The sequence below is a fragment of the Mobula birostris genome, chromosome 5, assembly GCF_030028105.1.
Source record: "Mobula birostris isolate sMobBir1 chromosome 5, sMobBir1.hap1, whole genome shotgun sequence".
Classification (NCBI taxonomy): Eukaryota; Metazoa; Chordata; class Chondrichthyes; order Myliobatiformes; family Myliobatidae; genus Mobula; species Mobula birostris.
In genome coordinates, this window is record NC_092374.1 from 100,638,575 (window position 1) to 100,651,461 (window position 12,887).

Genomic DNA, 12,887 nt, shown 5'->3' on the forward strand with positions numbered 1-12,887 from the left:
CTTCACCCTCCAGATGGTCCACAGCAAGGATGATTGATAGGTTTGTGGCCTAAAGTAGAAAGAGATGAGTTATACAGCTCTCATTACATGCACATGCGGTTCAACTCTTTAAGTGAAAATGCAGAAAGTTTGAAGTTAGTAACTCATCTCCTACCTTAGGCCACAAACTTATAAATCACCCCTGCTGTGGACCATTTTCTGGAGGTCCAAGATGCCGACTTCTACGAAGAAGGGATCCGTATGCTCCACGACCGCTGGACTAAGTGTGTACATGTAGGAAAAATGAATGTGCTAGGTTTTCTAAAATTGACTCCTTCTACCTTAGGCCACAAACTTATCAATCCCCCCTCGTAAGTAAAAACATCATTCATTCTTCTAAACTCCAATGAGTACTCTACCTAAAAGATTCATCACCTTGACAGTGCGGCACCATTCTGACACATCGCAGATCAGGAAGGTGAACAGCATCATCAAGGATGCCCTCAGCCATTTGCTTTTCTTCCCTGGTAGAAGATACAGGAGCTCAAAGACATACTCAAGAACAGTTTCTTCCCAACTGCTCTCAGACTTGAAGGGAGAGGAGGAGGAAAAGAGAAAAAGAACAACTTTGTCACATGTACATTTAAAAATACAGTGTAATAGGGGTCATGTGGGGTCTTGGTATGGAGTGGACATGTGTCCCGGAAGCTGCGTCTACCTCCACCTTTTGCCTCACCCAAATAGCAGCTAATTCTTATTTTTTAAGTGACCGAAGTGAGCTCTAACAGGCTGAACGAAATGACAAAGCCAGGTAAAGGGAAGAAACAAGAAAAAGGCACAGGAGAAGAAGATTCTGGTGAGGGCTCTGTGAAGCTAGCGGACCCAGGAGAAGCTAAAGCTAATGCTGGTTACACCCCGGTCCCAACTACCATTGAAGAAGTCCTTGTGGTGGTAAACAAGATGTACAGTTTGGTAGACGGGAGACATGCTGAGCATAATAAGTCAATTATGAACCTAACAGCGGCTCTAAACGAAGTCAGTAAGCGTGTTTCTTTAATGGAGGATACCGCCGAATCGTATGAGAGGCGAATCGAAGAGTTAGAGAGGCGGCTTGATAGTCTAATATCCCAAAACATGCAGCTACAGGCTAAGGTGGATGACCTTGAAGCTTCATCTCGCTGTCAAAACATTTGCATTATTGGGGTTCAGGAGAAAGCTGAAAACAATAAGCTGACGGAAATTGTAGCCATGTTGCTTCCGAAGTTGCTGGGGTAAGAACATTTCCACCAGCCGATTGAAGTGGACCGTGCCCACCGGAGCCTAGCACCTGCTAAAAATGGTAGGCCAAGAGCTATTATTGCGAGGCTACACCACTACCAGGTTAAAGAGCTGGTACTATGATTGTCCAGGGAGAGAGCTCTGCTGCTATATGACGGGCGCCTGGTGTTCATGCACCCGGATTTAACCTTGGCTGCCACGAGGAAACATCAGGATTTTCAGCACATTAAGGAGAAATGCAAAGCCAGGAAAATTAGGCATGGATTCCAGTATCCAGCGAGGTTTGTGGTTACAGTTAACAATAGCACCCGTACATTCAGCACTGCAGCTGTAGCAGAGGAGTTCCTGAGTTGAGAAGTTAAAGATTGGCATTCGGACCCCGTACCAACCTAAAAATGGATTAACGCTGGATTACTGGATTCGTCATTGATCGATAGTGGCTTCGTCTGGAGACTTAGTTCAGCGCATGAGGAACTGAAAAATAAGCTCACTCTAAGATGTGGGTGAGGACCGATCGTTATTGTTTATTTTTATATTTCATAGTGTATTTGTGAAGAGGTGCTTCTCCCGTGTTTAGTGAGTGATGGGTATTTATCTCAGTATTCCGAGCCATGTGTTGGCTCTTGGATATAGCTTTGACTCTAGGTCAGGGGTATGGAAGTACTACTCCTGGTGTGTTTTTATTTTCATTTTTGGGAGGGTTTTCTGTGTTTCTCAAGGGTTTGTTACAGCACATCTATTTGTTCGAGTTACAGTTTGTGTTATGCCATGACCATACAGCATATTTTTTTGTTAAGTTTTTGTATGACATCTAATTCGCATATGCACAGCATTAGTGAGACTAAACTTGTCAGCTAAAATGTACGGGGGATGAATAGTCCACTGAAGAGAGGGAAGGTGTATGCACATCTTCGTACACTCAAAGCTGATATTGTTTTCTCCAAGAAACACATATTAAGAAAACAGCAGCGAAAGTGCTTTGTCCCTCTTGGGCATCTCAAGTCTACCAGTCAAATTTTAGTACTAAAACTAGAGGTGTTGCAGTCTTAATTTAAGAAAACCATACCGTTTATTCACACACAAACTATCGCTGACCTGAGGGGCAGATATGTAATAGTAAGTGGAATATTAAATTCTATACCATTGACACTAGTGAATGTATGCAGGCCCAACTTTGATGATCCAGTTTTTTTTCAGAACCTCTTTAAGGCCATGCCTAATCTGTCTGACTCTAACATAATTGTAGGTGGAGACTTTAATTGCATCTTAAACTCCCTCCTAGATACACAATGTCCCCAAGTTTGTTCACTTAAAAATAGTGTAACACTTAACACATGCAATCGTATAACATAGTGGATATTTGGAGGCTTCTTAATCCACGAAGAAGGATTTTTCATATTTCTCCACAGTACATAAATCCTACTCTAGGATTGATTATTTTCTGTTAGATTCGAAATTGGTCTCATCAGTAGTCAGTTGCACTTACCATAATAACTTATATCGGATCATACTCCTGTCTCCCTTATACTCCAATTGAACCACAAAAGAGGTAAATATAGTTGGCACTTAAATAATGCTTTGCTAAAGGATAAGGATTTTTGCTCTTATCTTTCAGATAAGATAGATCTACAAACGTATACTTAAGCACCAATGAGAGGCCATGAAGGCGGTTATTAGAGGGTTGCATAATAGCTTCATGGCCTCATGGGAGGCCACGAAGGCGGTTATTAGAGGGTTGCATAATAGCATATGAGACAGCAGAAAAAAGAAGGTTCAAGAAAAGATTAACTGAAATAGATGATCAGTTGGCAAATCTGGAAGCTTCTTACAAAATAAACCTGGAAGCAGAATTACTTAATAAGATTACTGCCTTACGGTATGAGTATAATTCTATAATGTCCAAGAGTGCTTCAAAACTACTGACACAAGTCAGACAGAGGTATTTTGAGCTTGGTGAAAAACCACATAAGTTATTAACCCGTCAGTTAAGACAGATGCAGGCCTCCAGGGCCAAACATCGTATAAAGGTGAAAGATGGCTTTCTATTGACGGACCTGGAAAAAATTAATAAGTGTTTTGCGGAGTTCTATACTAATGTTTACCAATCACAAGGCGGTCTAGATGTTGAAGCTATGGAAGCATTTTTTGATAATCTGAAGCTGCCCACGCGGTCAATAGATTCAGTAAATACACTTGGATGCTGATATAAGCCTAGGTGAGATCAAGAAGGTCATCTCTTCCCTCCCCAATAATAAGCCAGTGGGTCCGGATGATTTTAGCATGGAATTCTTCAAAGTATTTGGCCCAAAATTGTCACCTCTGCTCTTACGAATGTTGAATTACTCTAGGATAACTTCCAGATTGCCACCCACTTTGTGTAAAGCTAATGTTTCTCTGATTCCAAAACCAGGCCGTGATCCCAAGGTGGTTTCATCATATCGCCCCATTTCACTGCTGCCCATTGAAACTAAAATTCTTGGGAAAGTCCTGGCCAATAGGTTAAAAGAATGCATTTGTTCTCTTACTCATCCAGATCAAACTGGCTTTATGCCAGGTAGACATATGTATTTTAATTTGCGTTGTCTTTTCAATATTTTATATACAAAACATGCAGAAGAGGTTGTAGTCATTTCATTAGATGCGCAGCGTGTGTTTGACCAAGTGGAATGGCCATATATGATGTTTGCACGTAAGAAATTTGGATTTGGACCATCTTTCTTTCACATTGGCAGTGGCATGGGGAGCAAGGGTGGACCCAAGTGCAAGACACGTCTTGTGAGGTTACTTAGATTTAGTTTATTGGTCGATACCATGAGAGCCAGGCAGGAGCAGGAGTAGCAAACTGCACAAGGACTGAGGACTAGGACCAGGCTGGGACCAAGGGTCTGGGCTAGGACTCGAAATCGGCTCCCAGAACTAGAGGAGACATGAAGAGGCTAGGGTATGGACTCCAAGCCCGAGATTGGGCAAGGACCCAGTACCTGGGTCTTGGCTTGGGCTCGGACCCCAGAACCAGGCACGGACATGACATGGGCTAGGGAGAGGAGGAACATGGGAACACAGAGCCTCGGTCTCGGGAGAGCAGGTACATGGAACCATGGACACATACACAGAACACAGAGTTGGGACCCTCCTTGGGTACAGGACATAGGGCCGGGACTCACACACAGAACAGAGAGCCGGGACCCCTCCTTGGGTACAGGACATAGGGCCGGGACTCATGACCCTCCGCAGGGCAACGGCAAGACGGCCTGACTTACCCCACGGAGGCAAGGACAAGACAAGACCGACACGAATGAACACCAGACAGTACCTATCTAGCTCCGGTGATGGAACTAGACCGAAGTGCAGGCAGGGGCTGCAGACGAGGGCTAGAGGCGAGAGGGGCAGAGAAGGGATTCAGACAAGGGGGTAGGACAGGAATCACAGACCGCCAGGGCCAGGACTAGACTCAGAACTGGGAAGCTGCCAGGGCCAGGGCGTGGACATGGTACTTGAATGCCGCCAGGACCAGGACTTGACATGGTACTTGAATGCCGCCAGGGCCAGGACGTGGACGTGGTACTTGGATGCCACTGGAGCCAGGACATGGTTCTTGGAACCTCCGGGTAGTGCCGAGTTCTCAACTCGGACTGAGAACAGTAGACAGCGGTTCTTGATTCTTTCCGGCGGGTTAACTTGAAGACCCACCTTGATGAGGAAACTTTGCAGGCTCGCTTCAGCGAAGCAACTGGACAGGGTTGCTCCAGTGAGGAAAGGCGAATTACCGGCACTCGCTTCGGGCGGAGACAAGGCTTGCTCTGGCCAGATGACATTGGCACGCTGTGACTTTGCAGACACTCCCACACCGAATGGCTGAAAGCCGGAGACTTTAAACTCCCGGTTCAGCCGAGTGTTAATTGCCTCTAATCACCAAAGTCGAGGGAAATGGGAAAACGGAATCAACGGTCCAGATCGTAACATAAACAAGCTAAATTTAAAGGGACCCTGATCCAGACCATGACACTTTCATTAAATGGATTGAGATAATTTATTCACACCCACCTGCTTCTATTGTCACTAATCAGAATACCTCCTCCCCTTTTGCAATTCATCGTGGGACTCGTCAAGTCTGCCCCCTTTCTCCGTTGTTGTTTGCAGTTATCATTGAGCCACTGGCTGTTAGCATCAGACAGGACCCTTTGATATCTCCCATTGCTATGCATGGACATAAACATCATCTTTCGTTATACGCTGACGATGTCCTTTTATATATTTCCAACCCACAAGCATCAATACCTGCCCTTCTGACTCTAATTAATAATTTTGGTAGTTTCTCAGGTTTCTCTATTAATTGGGATAACAGTGAACTAATGCCAGTTACTGCAGTGGTTAATATAGCGTATTTACAGTCTATTCCCTTTAAAATAACTTATGATAATTTTTCCTATCTTGATGTGACTATTACAAAAAACCCAGATAACCTTTTGCAAGTGAATTGGCGAAACAAAGTTGAGCAGGTTAAACGCAATACTGACTTTTGGAAAACGCTTCCGATTTCTTTGGTGGGGAGGATTAACGCAATCAAGATGATTGTACTGCCACAATTTCTTCATTTTTTCCAGTCAATTCCATGTTTTATTCCTCTGTCATATTTTAAGCAATTGGATTCAATTATTATACCCTTCATTTGGAATTATAAAGCCATGAGAATGACGAGAAAACACTTGTCAAAGCCCAAGGAAGCAGGTGGTTTTGCCCTACCAAACTTTTAAAATGTATTACTGGGCTGCCCACCTATCCATTCTCGCATGGTGGAAAAAAGGCCCACCCTCTACCTCAGACTGATGCATGGTTATTCGTACAGTGAATGCTTTGGAAGAAGACTTCCTTACCAGCTCTCCTTAATAGCCCCACTGCAGTTAATAAGTCACGTTTTAGTAACCGCTTCGTAGTTGACAGCACTATAAGAATTTGGAAGCAGATTTAACCACATATTAAGGCCCCAAAAACTTATATTGACACTCCAATTTGTGACAATCATTCCTTTTTGCCTGGCCTGAATGATACTGTTTTTTCCCTACCTGGAAACAGAGAGGCATCTGTAGTATAGGTGACCTATATATTAATGGAAACTTTGCCTCATTTGCGCAGTTACAAGCAGTTTACAATATCCCTGCATCTAGTTTTTTTAGATATTTACAAATCCGAGATTATGTTAGGAAATATATACCTAACTTTGAAGTTTTAGACAAATATGAGTCCCTGGAGGCAATAAATAAATTTGATCCTGTTACTCATAGTGCGGTATCCTATCTTTATCAGATCCTACATAATGGAGCTCAGGTGAATACTGCAGGTTTTAAACAGGCATGGGTGGATGAATTGGGTATAGAACTGACAGAAAAGGTCTGGGATGAGTGTTTAAAGAGTATACATGATTGTTTGGTCAATGTCAGACACAGACTTATACGGTTTAAAACAATACATAGACTCCATTATTCCAAAGAAAAGTTGCACAGTTTCTACCCTGATGTTTCACTAGTTTGTAATAGATGTAAATCTGTGAACAGTAACTTGTCACATTCATTCTGGTCATGTTGTAAGCTTTATGCATACTGGAAAAGTATTTTTCACTGTTTCTCTGAGGCTTTTGGGAAGTGGTGGGAACCAGACCCACTCATAGCCATCCTTGGAGCAACAAGCTCCCTATCTTCAGCCAATAAGTATGAAAAAAAGGCTGCATTGTTTGGAATGATGATTGCTAAGAAGTTAATCCTGCAAACGTGGAAAATGGACTCTGTGCCTATGTACCATCTGTGGCTGAGAGAACTGGCAAATACTTTACATTTGGAGAGACTGAGACTATGTAATGAGGACAGAGGGGACATCTTTGAAAGGATATAGGGCCCTGTGTTGGCTTTCTCACGGGGTGAGGACTGAGGTTTTTTGGTGCGGTGCACCTCCGCTGTGTGTGTTTACTTTTGCCTTTATATTTTTCTCCCTTTTGCTGCTCAATATTTAATTTGATTTTGTTATGGCTGTGGTTTTTGTGGATGTGCTGTTTTTTGTTTGTAATAAATAAAAATAAAAATATTTTAAAAAATACAGTGTAATGTGTCATTTGCATCAATGACCAACACCATCTGAGGATTTGCTGGGGGCAGCTTACAAGTGCTGCCATGCTTCCAAACTCAACATAGCATGGTTACAACTTACTAACCCTAACCCCTTACATCTCTGGAATGTGGGGGGAAACAAGAGCACCCAGTGGAAACTCTCGCGGTCACAGGGAGGACTTACAAACTCCTTACAGACAACAGCAATTGAGCTCTGATCACTGGCACTGTAAAGCATTATGCCAACTGCAGCACTACCATACTGCCTGTACCTGTCACCTCTTTCACATCCCCTTCCTGAACTCAAATCCTTAATTCTACCTCTTCTGTGGTCACAGTTTACACAACTATTCTTTGCACTACCTCAGTTTACACGGCTATTCTTTGCATTACCTCAACTTACACAATTATTCTTTGCACAACCTAAGTTTACATTACCTATTATTTGCACCAGTCCGTTGATGATTATTACCTATTATTTGCACCAGTCTCTTTACTGATAGCATGTATATCCATTACTGTGTGAGCTTCATACAAGCAAGAAATTTCATTGTGGCAGATTTGCGTAACACTTTGCAGCTCCAGCATTCAGGTTTCACTGTCTGTAAGGAATTTGTATGCCCACCCTGTGACTGCATGGGTTTCCTCTGGATGCTCTAGCTTCCTACCACATCCCAAAGACATATGGGTTAGGGTGAGTAAGTTGTGGACATGCTATGTTGGCAGCAGAAGCATGGCGACAATTGCAGGCTGCTAAGCTCATCCTCAGACTGTAGTCATTGACACAAATGACGCATTTCGCTGTATGGTTTCACGTTTAGATGTACACGTGAGCATCTTTAATCTTAATCTTACCACTTTAAAATCTGCTTAAGCATCATAAATAACCTAAAGGTCTTTCACATTAGTTTGAGCATGTACCAGAAACCAGTGGGTGGAGGGTCACAGGGAGCCCTGTGGGCATTGGTCCAGCAGAGTTAACATCAGGGAGACTGCAGGGGAATTTGAAGATGAGCTTTATGACTGTATGATGCAGTGATTTAGAAATCTATCCTAACTTCTTTCAGGATGCTGGGGTGGAGCGAGTGATGAGAGATCTCCGAATCTTCCGTATTTTTGAGGGGACAAATGATATTCTTCGCCTCTTTGTTGCGCTGAATGGTATTCAGGTAGGTACTGGGTAAACTGTAGAGTGGGACCAAGAGTCTTCCTTCCTGCTGGCACTGGGAAACCCCAGTAAGCGCAGTAGCTTTGTCTTGACTTTTTTAATTGCCATTGGTGCCATCGACACATGGCTGTGGTGTGGCAGTAGGGTTGCTGCAATTTTACTATAAGACTGTAAGAAATAGGAGCAGATTATGCCAATCGGCCTGTCAAGTCTGTTCCACCATTCAATCATAGCTGATTTATTTTCTTCCTGCCACTTTCCGGTAACTTTTGACTCTCTTACTAAACGAGAACCTATGAACCTCCACTTTAAATGTACCTAATGACTTGGCCTCCACAGCCACTGTGGCAATAAATTCCACAGATTCACCACCCTCTAGATAAAGAAATTCCTCCTCATCTCTATTTTAGAAGGACACCCATGTATTCTGAGGCTGGGTCCTCTAGGTACCAAAATTCCTTTGATAAATCTTACCTTCCTGAAACCTTGCTCACTTACCCCTCACAACTGGATTTGGTTACTTTGGTAAAGCTTTGAGTGATATGTCTGTCCTCATCCTCTTTATTTTTGATGAGTAACCACCTGGAACTAGAGCCCATGTATTGTCTTTGAAACTACAATGGTTTAGTATGTGTGTACTTTTAGAAGTGGAAGGTCAAGAGGTTTAAACCTGGAGTAACCCACATAAAATGCTGGAAAAACTCAGCTGGAAAAATCTATGGAAAGGAGAAGACAGAGTACAAGCTAGCCCTTCCTTTCCACTCTTTCCCTCTACTCCCACCTTACTTTTGTAGCTTCTGTCCCCTTCCTTTCCTGTCCTGATAAAGAGTCTTGGCCTGAAATGTTGACTGTTTATTCTCCTCCATAGATGCTGCCTGACCTTTTGGGTTCCTCTCCCAGTTCGTATGTTGTTCTGGACTCCCAGCATTGGCAGAATCTCTTGTATTTAGAAGTTAAAACCTGTCCGGGAACAAAATCTGGGAGGGATGGGCCAGAGTGAATTAGGGTTAACTGTTTCCAGAGTAGGAAGGTGGGTACCCAGAGGACGTGGAATTAAGGGGGTCAGCGGAAGAACCAGAGGGGAAAGAAGGGGAAGGTTTCTCCACGGCGAGGTGTTGTGGTCGGAGACATGCTGGGAGCGGATTCAACAAGGAATCCCAGAGGGGAATTGGTGGGGAAACACTAGAAAGGGAAATGTGCTGGAGAGTTCGATCACAGAGCTAACATTAGCTTGATGGACAGAATGGATATCATTCAGTCAAGGGAGATGTGGCCCAACTGATGGAGGGGCGGAAACAGTGTGGAGGACATTCGCTGCCACCAGCTGTTACATACAGAGCTGAGAACTGAATGTGATACACATTGTAGTTGAAAGGCTTATTTAGAATCAAGGAATTGTTAGGGCCATTCAGTCCCTCAATGCCAGAGTGATGAGCTAGAGGGAGATACAAGGGATGTATGATCTTCGAATTCTCTCATGAGGCAACCATCTTTGTTAAGGTGCAGGTGATTCATGGGTGTTTGCATATAAGCCTCTCAGTACTGGGGATAACCAGCAACGGGCAGGAAACAAGGCAGTGAACTATGGCCGGTATAGAATTCTGCTAGCTGTTCCTCCCAGGCAACAAATGACTCCCAGGTCCCACTGATTAGACATTGTCAAGGAGCCAAGTGAAGAAAGATGCCCTGGTCACCAAGTAATGAAGACCCCAGTACAAGGAGGGGCAATCAGTGAAAAGCTTGGTCCGAAATGTGGACTGTTTATTTCCCTCCTTAGATGCCTCCTGAATTCCCCTCTCAGTCTGTGTGTGTTGTTTTGGATTTCTAGCATCTGCAGAAATTCAGTCCACTTATTTGAATGCAAAGGGCTTTTGGAATTTTCCTGCCTGACTTCTCCTGTCCTTTGGCACTCGAGAGCTTTTGAGTGTGTATTAGGCTCCCCACTCCTCACCCATCCAGTCACTGAGGCAGTGAAATGGTCCAGCAGGTTGTAGCTGCCACCCTACTCCAGCAACCGGGGTCGATCCTGACCTTCAGTGCTGTCTCTGAAAGCTGCACATTAGGATGAGGTGGCTCTCAGAGTAGGTTAAAAGTTCAGCACATCATGGGCTGAAGGGCCTGTGTTGTGCTGTATTGTTCTGTGTTCTCTGTTCTCTCTGTGACCACGTGGGTTTACCAGTTTCCTCTCCCAAAGATGTTAACTGCCAACTGTAAATGACCCTGGGTGGTGGAAGAGTCAGGTGGAATTGATGGGGCTGTGAGAGAGAATAGGTTACAGAGAAAAACTGGAGGAATATGACTGACGGGATTGCTCTAAGAGCTGGTGTAGGTTCAGTGGTTCAACTGGCCTCCTGTGTTGTAAACCAAAATCGCTAGTCACAGTTACCAGTCTTTGCCACACCTGAATCTGGAAAACCCATGGTTTTCGCCTTACCTTGTCTTTCGGACCCTCCATACATCTCCCAGTGACTACCCTGTCTCTACCTCCTGTTCTGAGGTCCCCTAACCATCTGCTGAACCAGCTGTTTGTAGGGAAGGTGCTTGCCCTGAGAAAGGGCTAATGGTCTCCCTGTTGGTGCACACAGAACGCTGGGAACCACCTGAAGGGGCTGCAGAAGGCACTGAAGAATCCTGTGGGGAACACCACCCTGCTGATGAGCGAAATCAGCAAGCGGGCACGGAGGTGAGTGACTTTGCAGCACCAGTATTTGGTGATCAGTGTTCAATTCCTGCTTCTGTCTGTAAGGAGTTTGTATTCTCTCTGTGACCACGTGGGTTTCTTCCCACAGTCCAAACTCATTAGGGTTAGTAGGTTGTGGGCATGCTATGTTGGTGTGGCGACACTTGGGGGCTGCCCCCAGCAGACATTTAGACTGTGTTGGTCATTGACACAAATGATGCATTTCACTGTTTTGCTGTGTATGTCACAAATAAAGGTAATCTATATAAAGCTGATCAATCTGTCATGTTGTGAAAATCTATGAACATTCAAAACAAATGCAGATTCTGGAGATCTGAAAACAAAACAGAAACTTTGGAAAAAGTGGTCAAATAGCATCTGTGGAAAGAGAAGCAGGAGCTGAAGCTCCTGATAGAACGGAGTTCATGTTGTTGTTGTTAATGCAGCATCAGTGGCTTCCCCCTCGCCCTCCGCAAGGTTCCATGGGGATCGGTGCCCTCATTTCAAAGGTGACCCTTTCAGCCAGGGCATTTCTGGTTTGACTTTAGTGCCCTCTCATGCCCTTTCTTGTATAAGATGTTGGTGAGGCCAAATCTGAAGTATGGTGTGTAATTCTAGTCACCTACCCACAGGGGGAAAAAAAAACAAAAACAAAAAAAAAAAACGGTCAATCAAAAGAGTACAGGGAAAATTTGCAGGGATGTTGAATGGGCTTTGGGGACCTGAGTTATACGGAAGACTGAATAGGTTAGGACTTTATTCCCTAGAGCATAGGAGAATGGTGGAAGATTTGATAGAGGTATAAAAAAATTCTCAGGGTATAGATAGGGTAAATGCATCAGGCTTTGTCCACTGAGGATGGGTGATACAAGAACTAAAGGTTAAGGATGAAAGATGAAATATTTAAGAACCTGAGAGGGAACTTGTACACTCAGAGGGATGTGAGAGTGTTAAACAAGATGCCAGCTGAAATGGTTGACATGGCTTTGATTTCTATATTTAAGAGAAGTTTGGACATGTACATAGATGGAAGGGTTATGGAGGACAGATCAATGGAACTAGCAGAATGACCTTGCACAGACTAGATGGGCTGAAGGGCTTGGTTCAATCCTGTAATGCTCCATGACTCTTAAGCAGACAATAATTTCAGCTCCTGGGAGAAGCTGGAGTAAGTCAAAGTCATCGTGCAAGGCTGGTGCACAAATGACTCAGTCACTGAGTTGACAGTAGTTCTTTGAGGCAGGTATGAATATAAGATCATCACAGTTCTCACACACTACCCTTTATAAACCATTCCTCCTTTGCCTGTCCTTGTAGGAAAGTCGGACTGAGCACTGGTATCACCCTGAATAACGTTGTACATCCAGAGTTACAGGAGAGTGGTGATCTGGTGAGTGTGTGACTATCAATGCAATGTTGCAAGCAGTCTAACAGAATGATCTGTCTCGGGATGGCATATAAAGTGTTTCACTGCATTTCAGTAAAATAATTACTGCATACTGAGATCAGCTCTTCCCCATCAGAATGACTCTGTCACACTGAGCCCAGACCAATAATGGTCTGCCTTCAGTGGTTTCATTTAGTATCAGACAATATATACAATATACAACCTGAAATTCTTACTCTCCACAGACGTCCACAAAACAGAAGAAAAACCCCAAAGGATGAATTACAGAGGAAACGT

The 12,887-nt window shown here is 43.9% G+C and overlaps 1 protein-coding gene across 10 annotated transcripts in view; it reads left to right on the forward strand.

The window, feature by feature from the left end:
• acadvl (acyl-CoA dehydrogenase very long chain) overlaps positions 1–12,887 on the forward strand; it is a 142,613-nt gene that overhangs the window by 73,735 nt on the left and 55,991 nt on the right. For all 10 annotated transcript variants that reach the window (XR_011886060.1, XR_011886059.1, XR_011886058.1 and 7 more), the window contains 3 exons: positions 8,423–8,524; positions 11,109–11,206; positions 12,521–12,593. Coding sequence is in view for 7 of the 10 variants with exons in the window: in XM_072258535.1 (XP_072114636.1) it covers positions 8,423–8,524; positions 11,109–11,206; positions 12,521–12,593 (273 nt within the window). In the remaining 3 variants the exon portion in view is untranslated. The remainder of the gene's footprint in view (positions 1–8,422; positions 8,525–11,108; positions 11,207–12,520; positions 12,594–12,887) is intronic.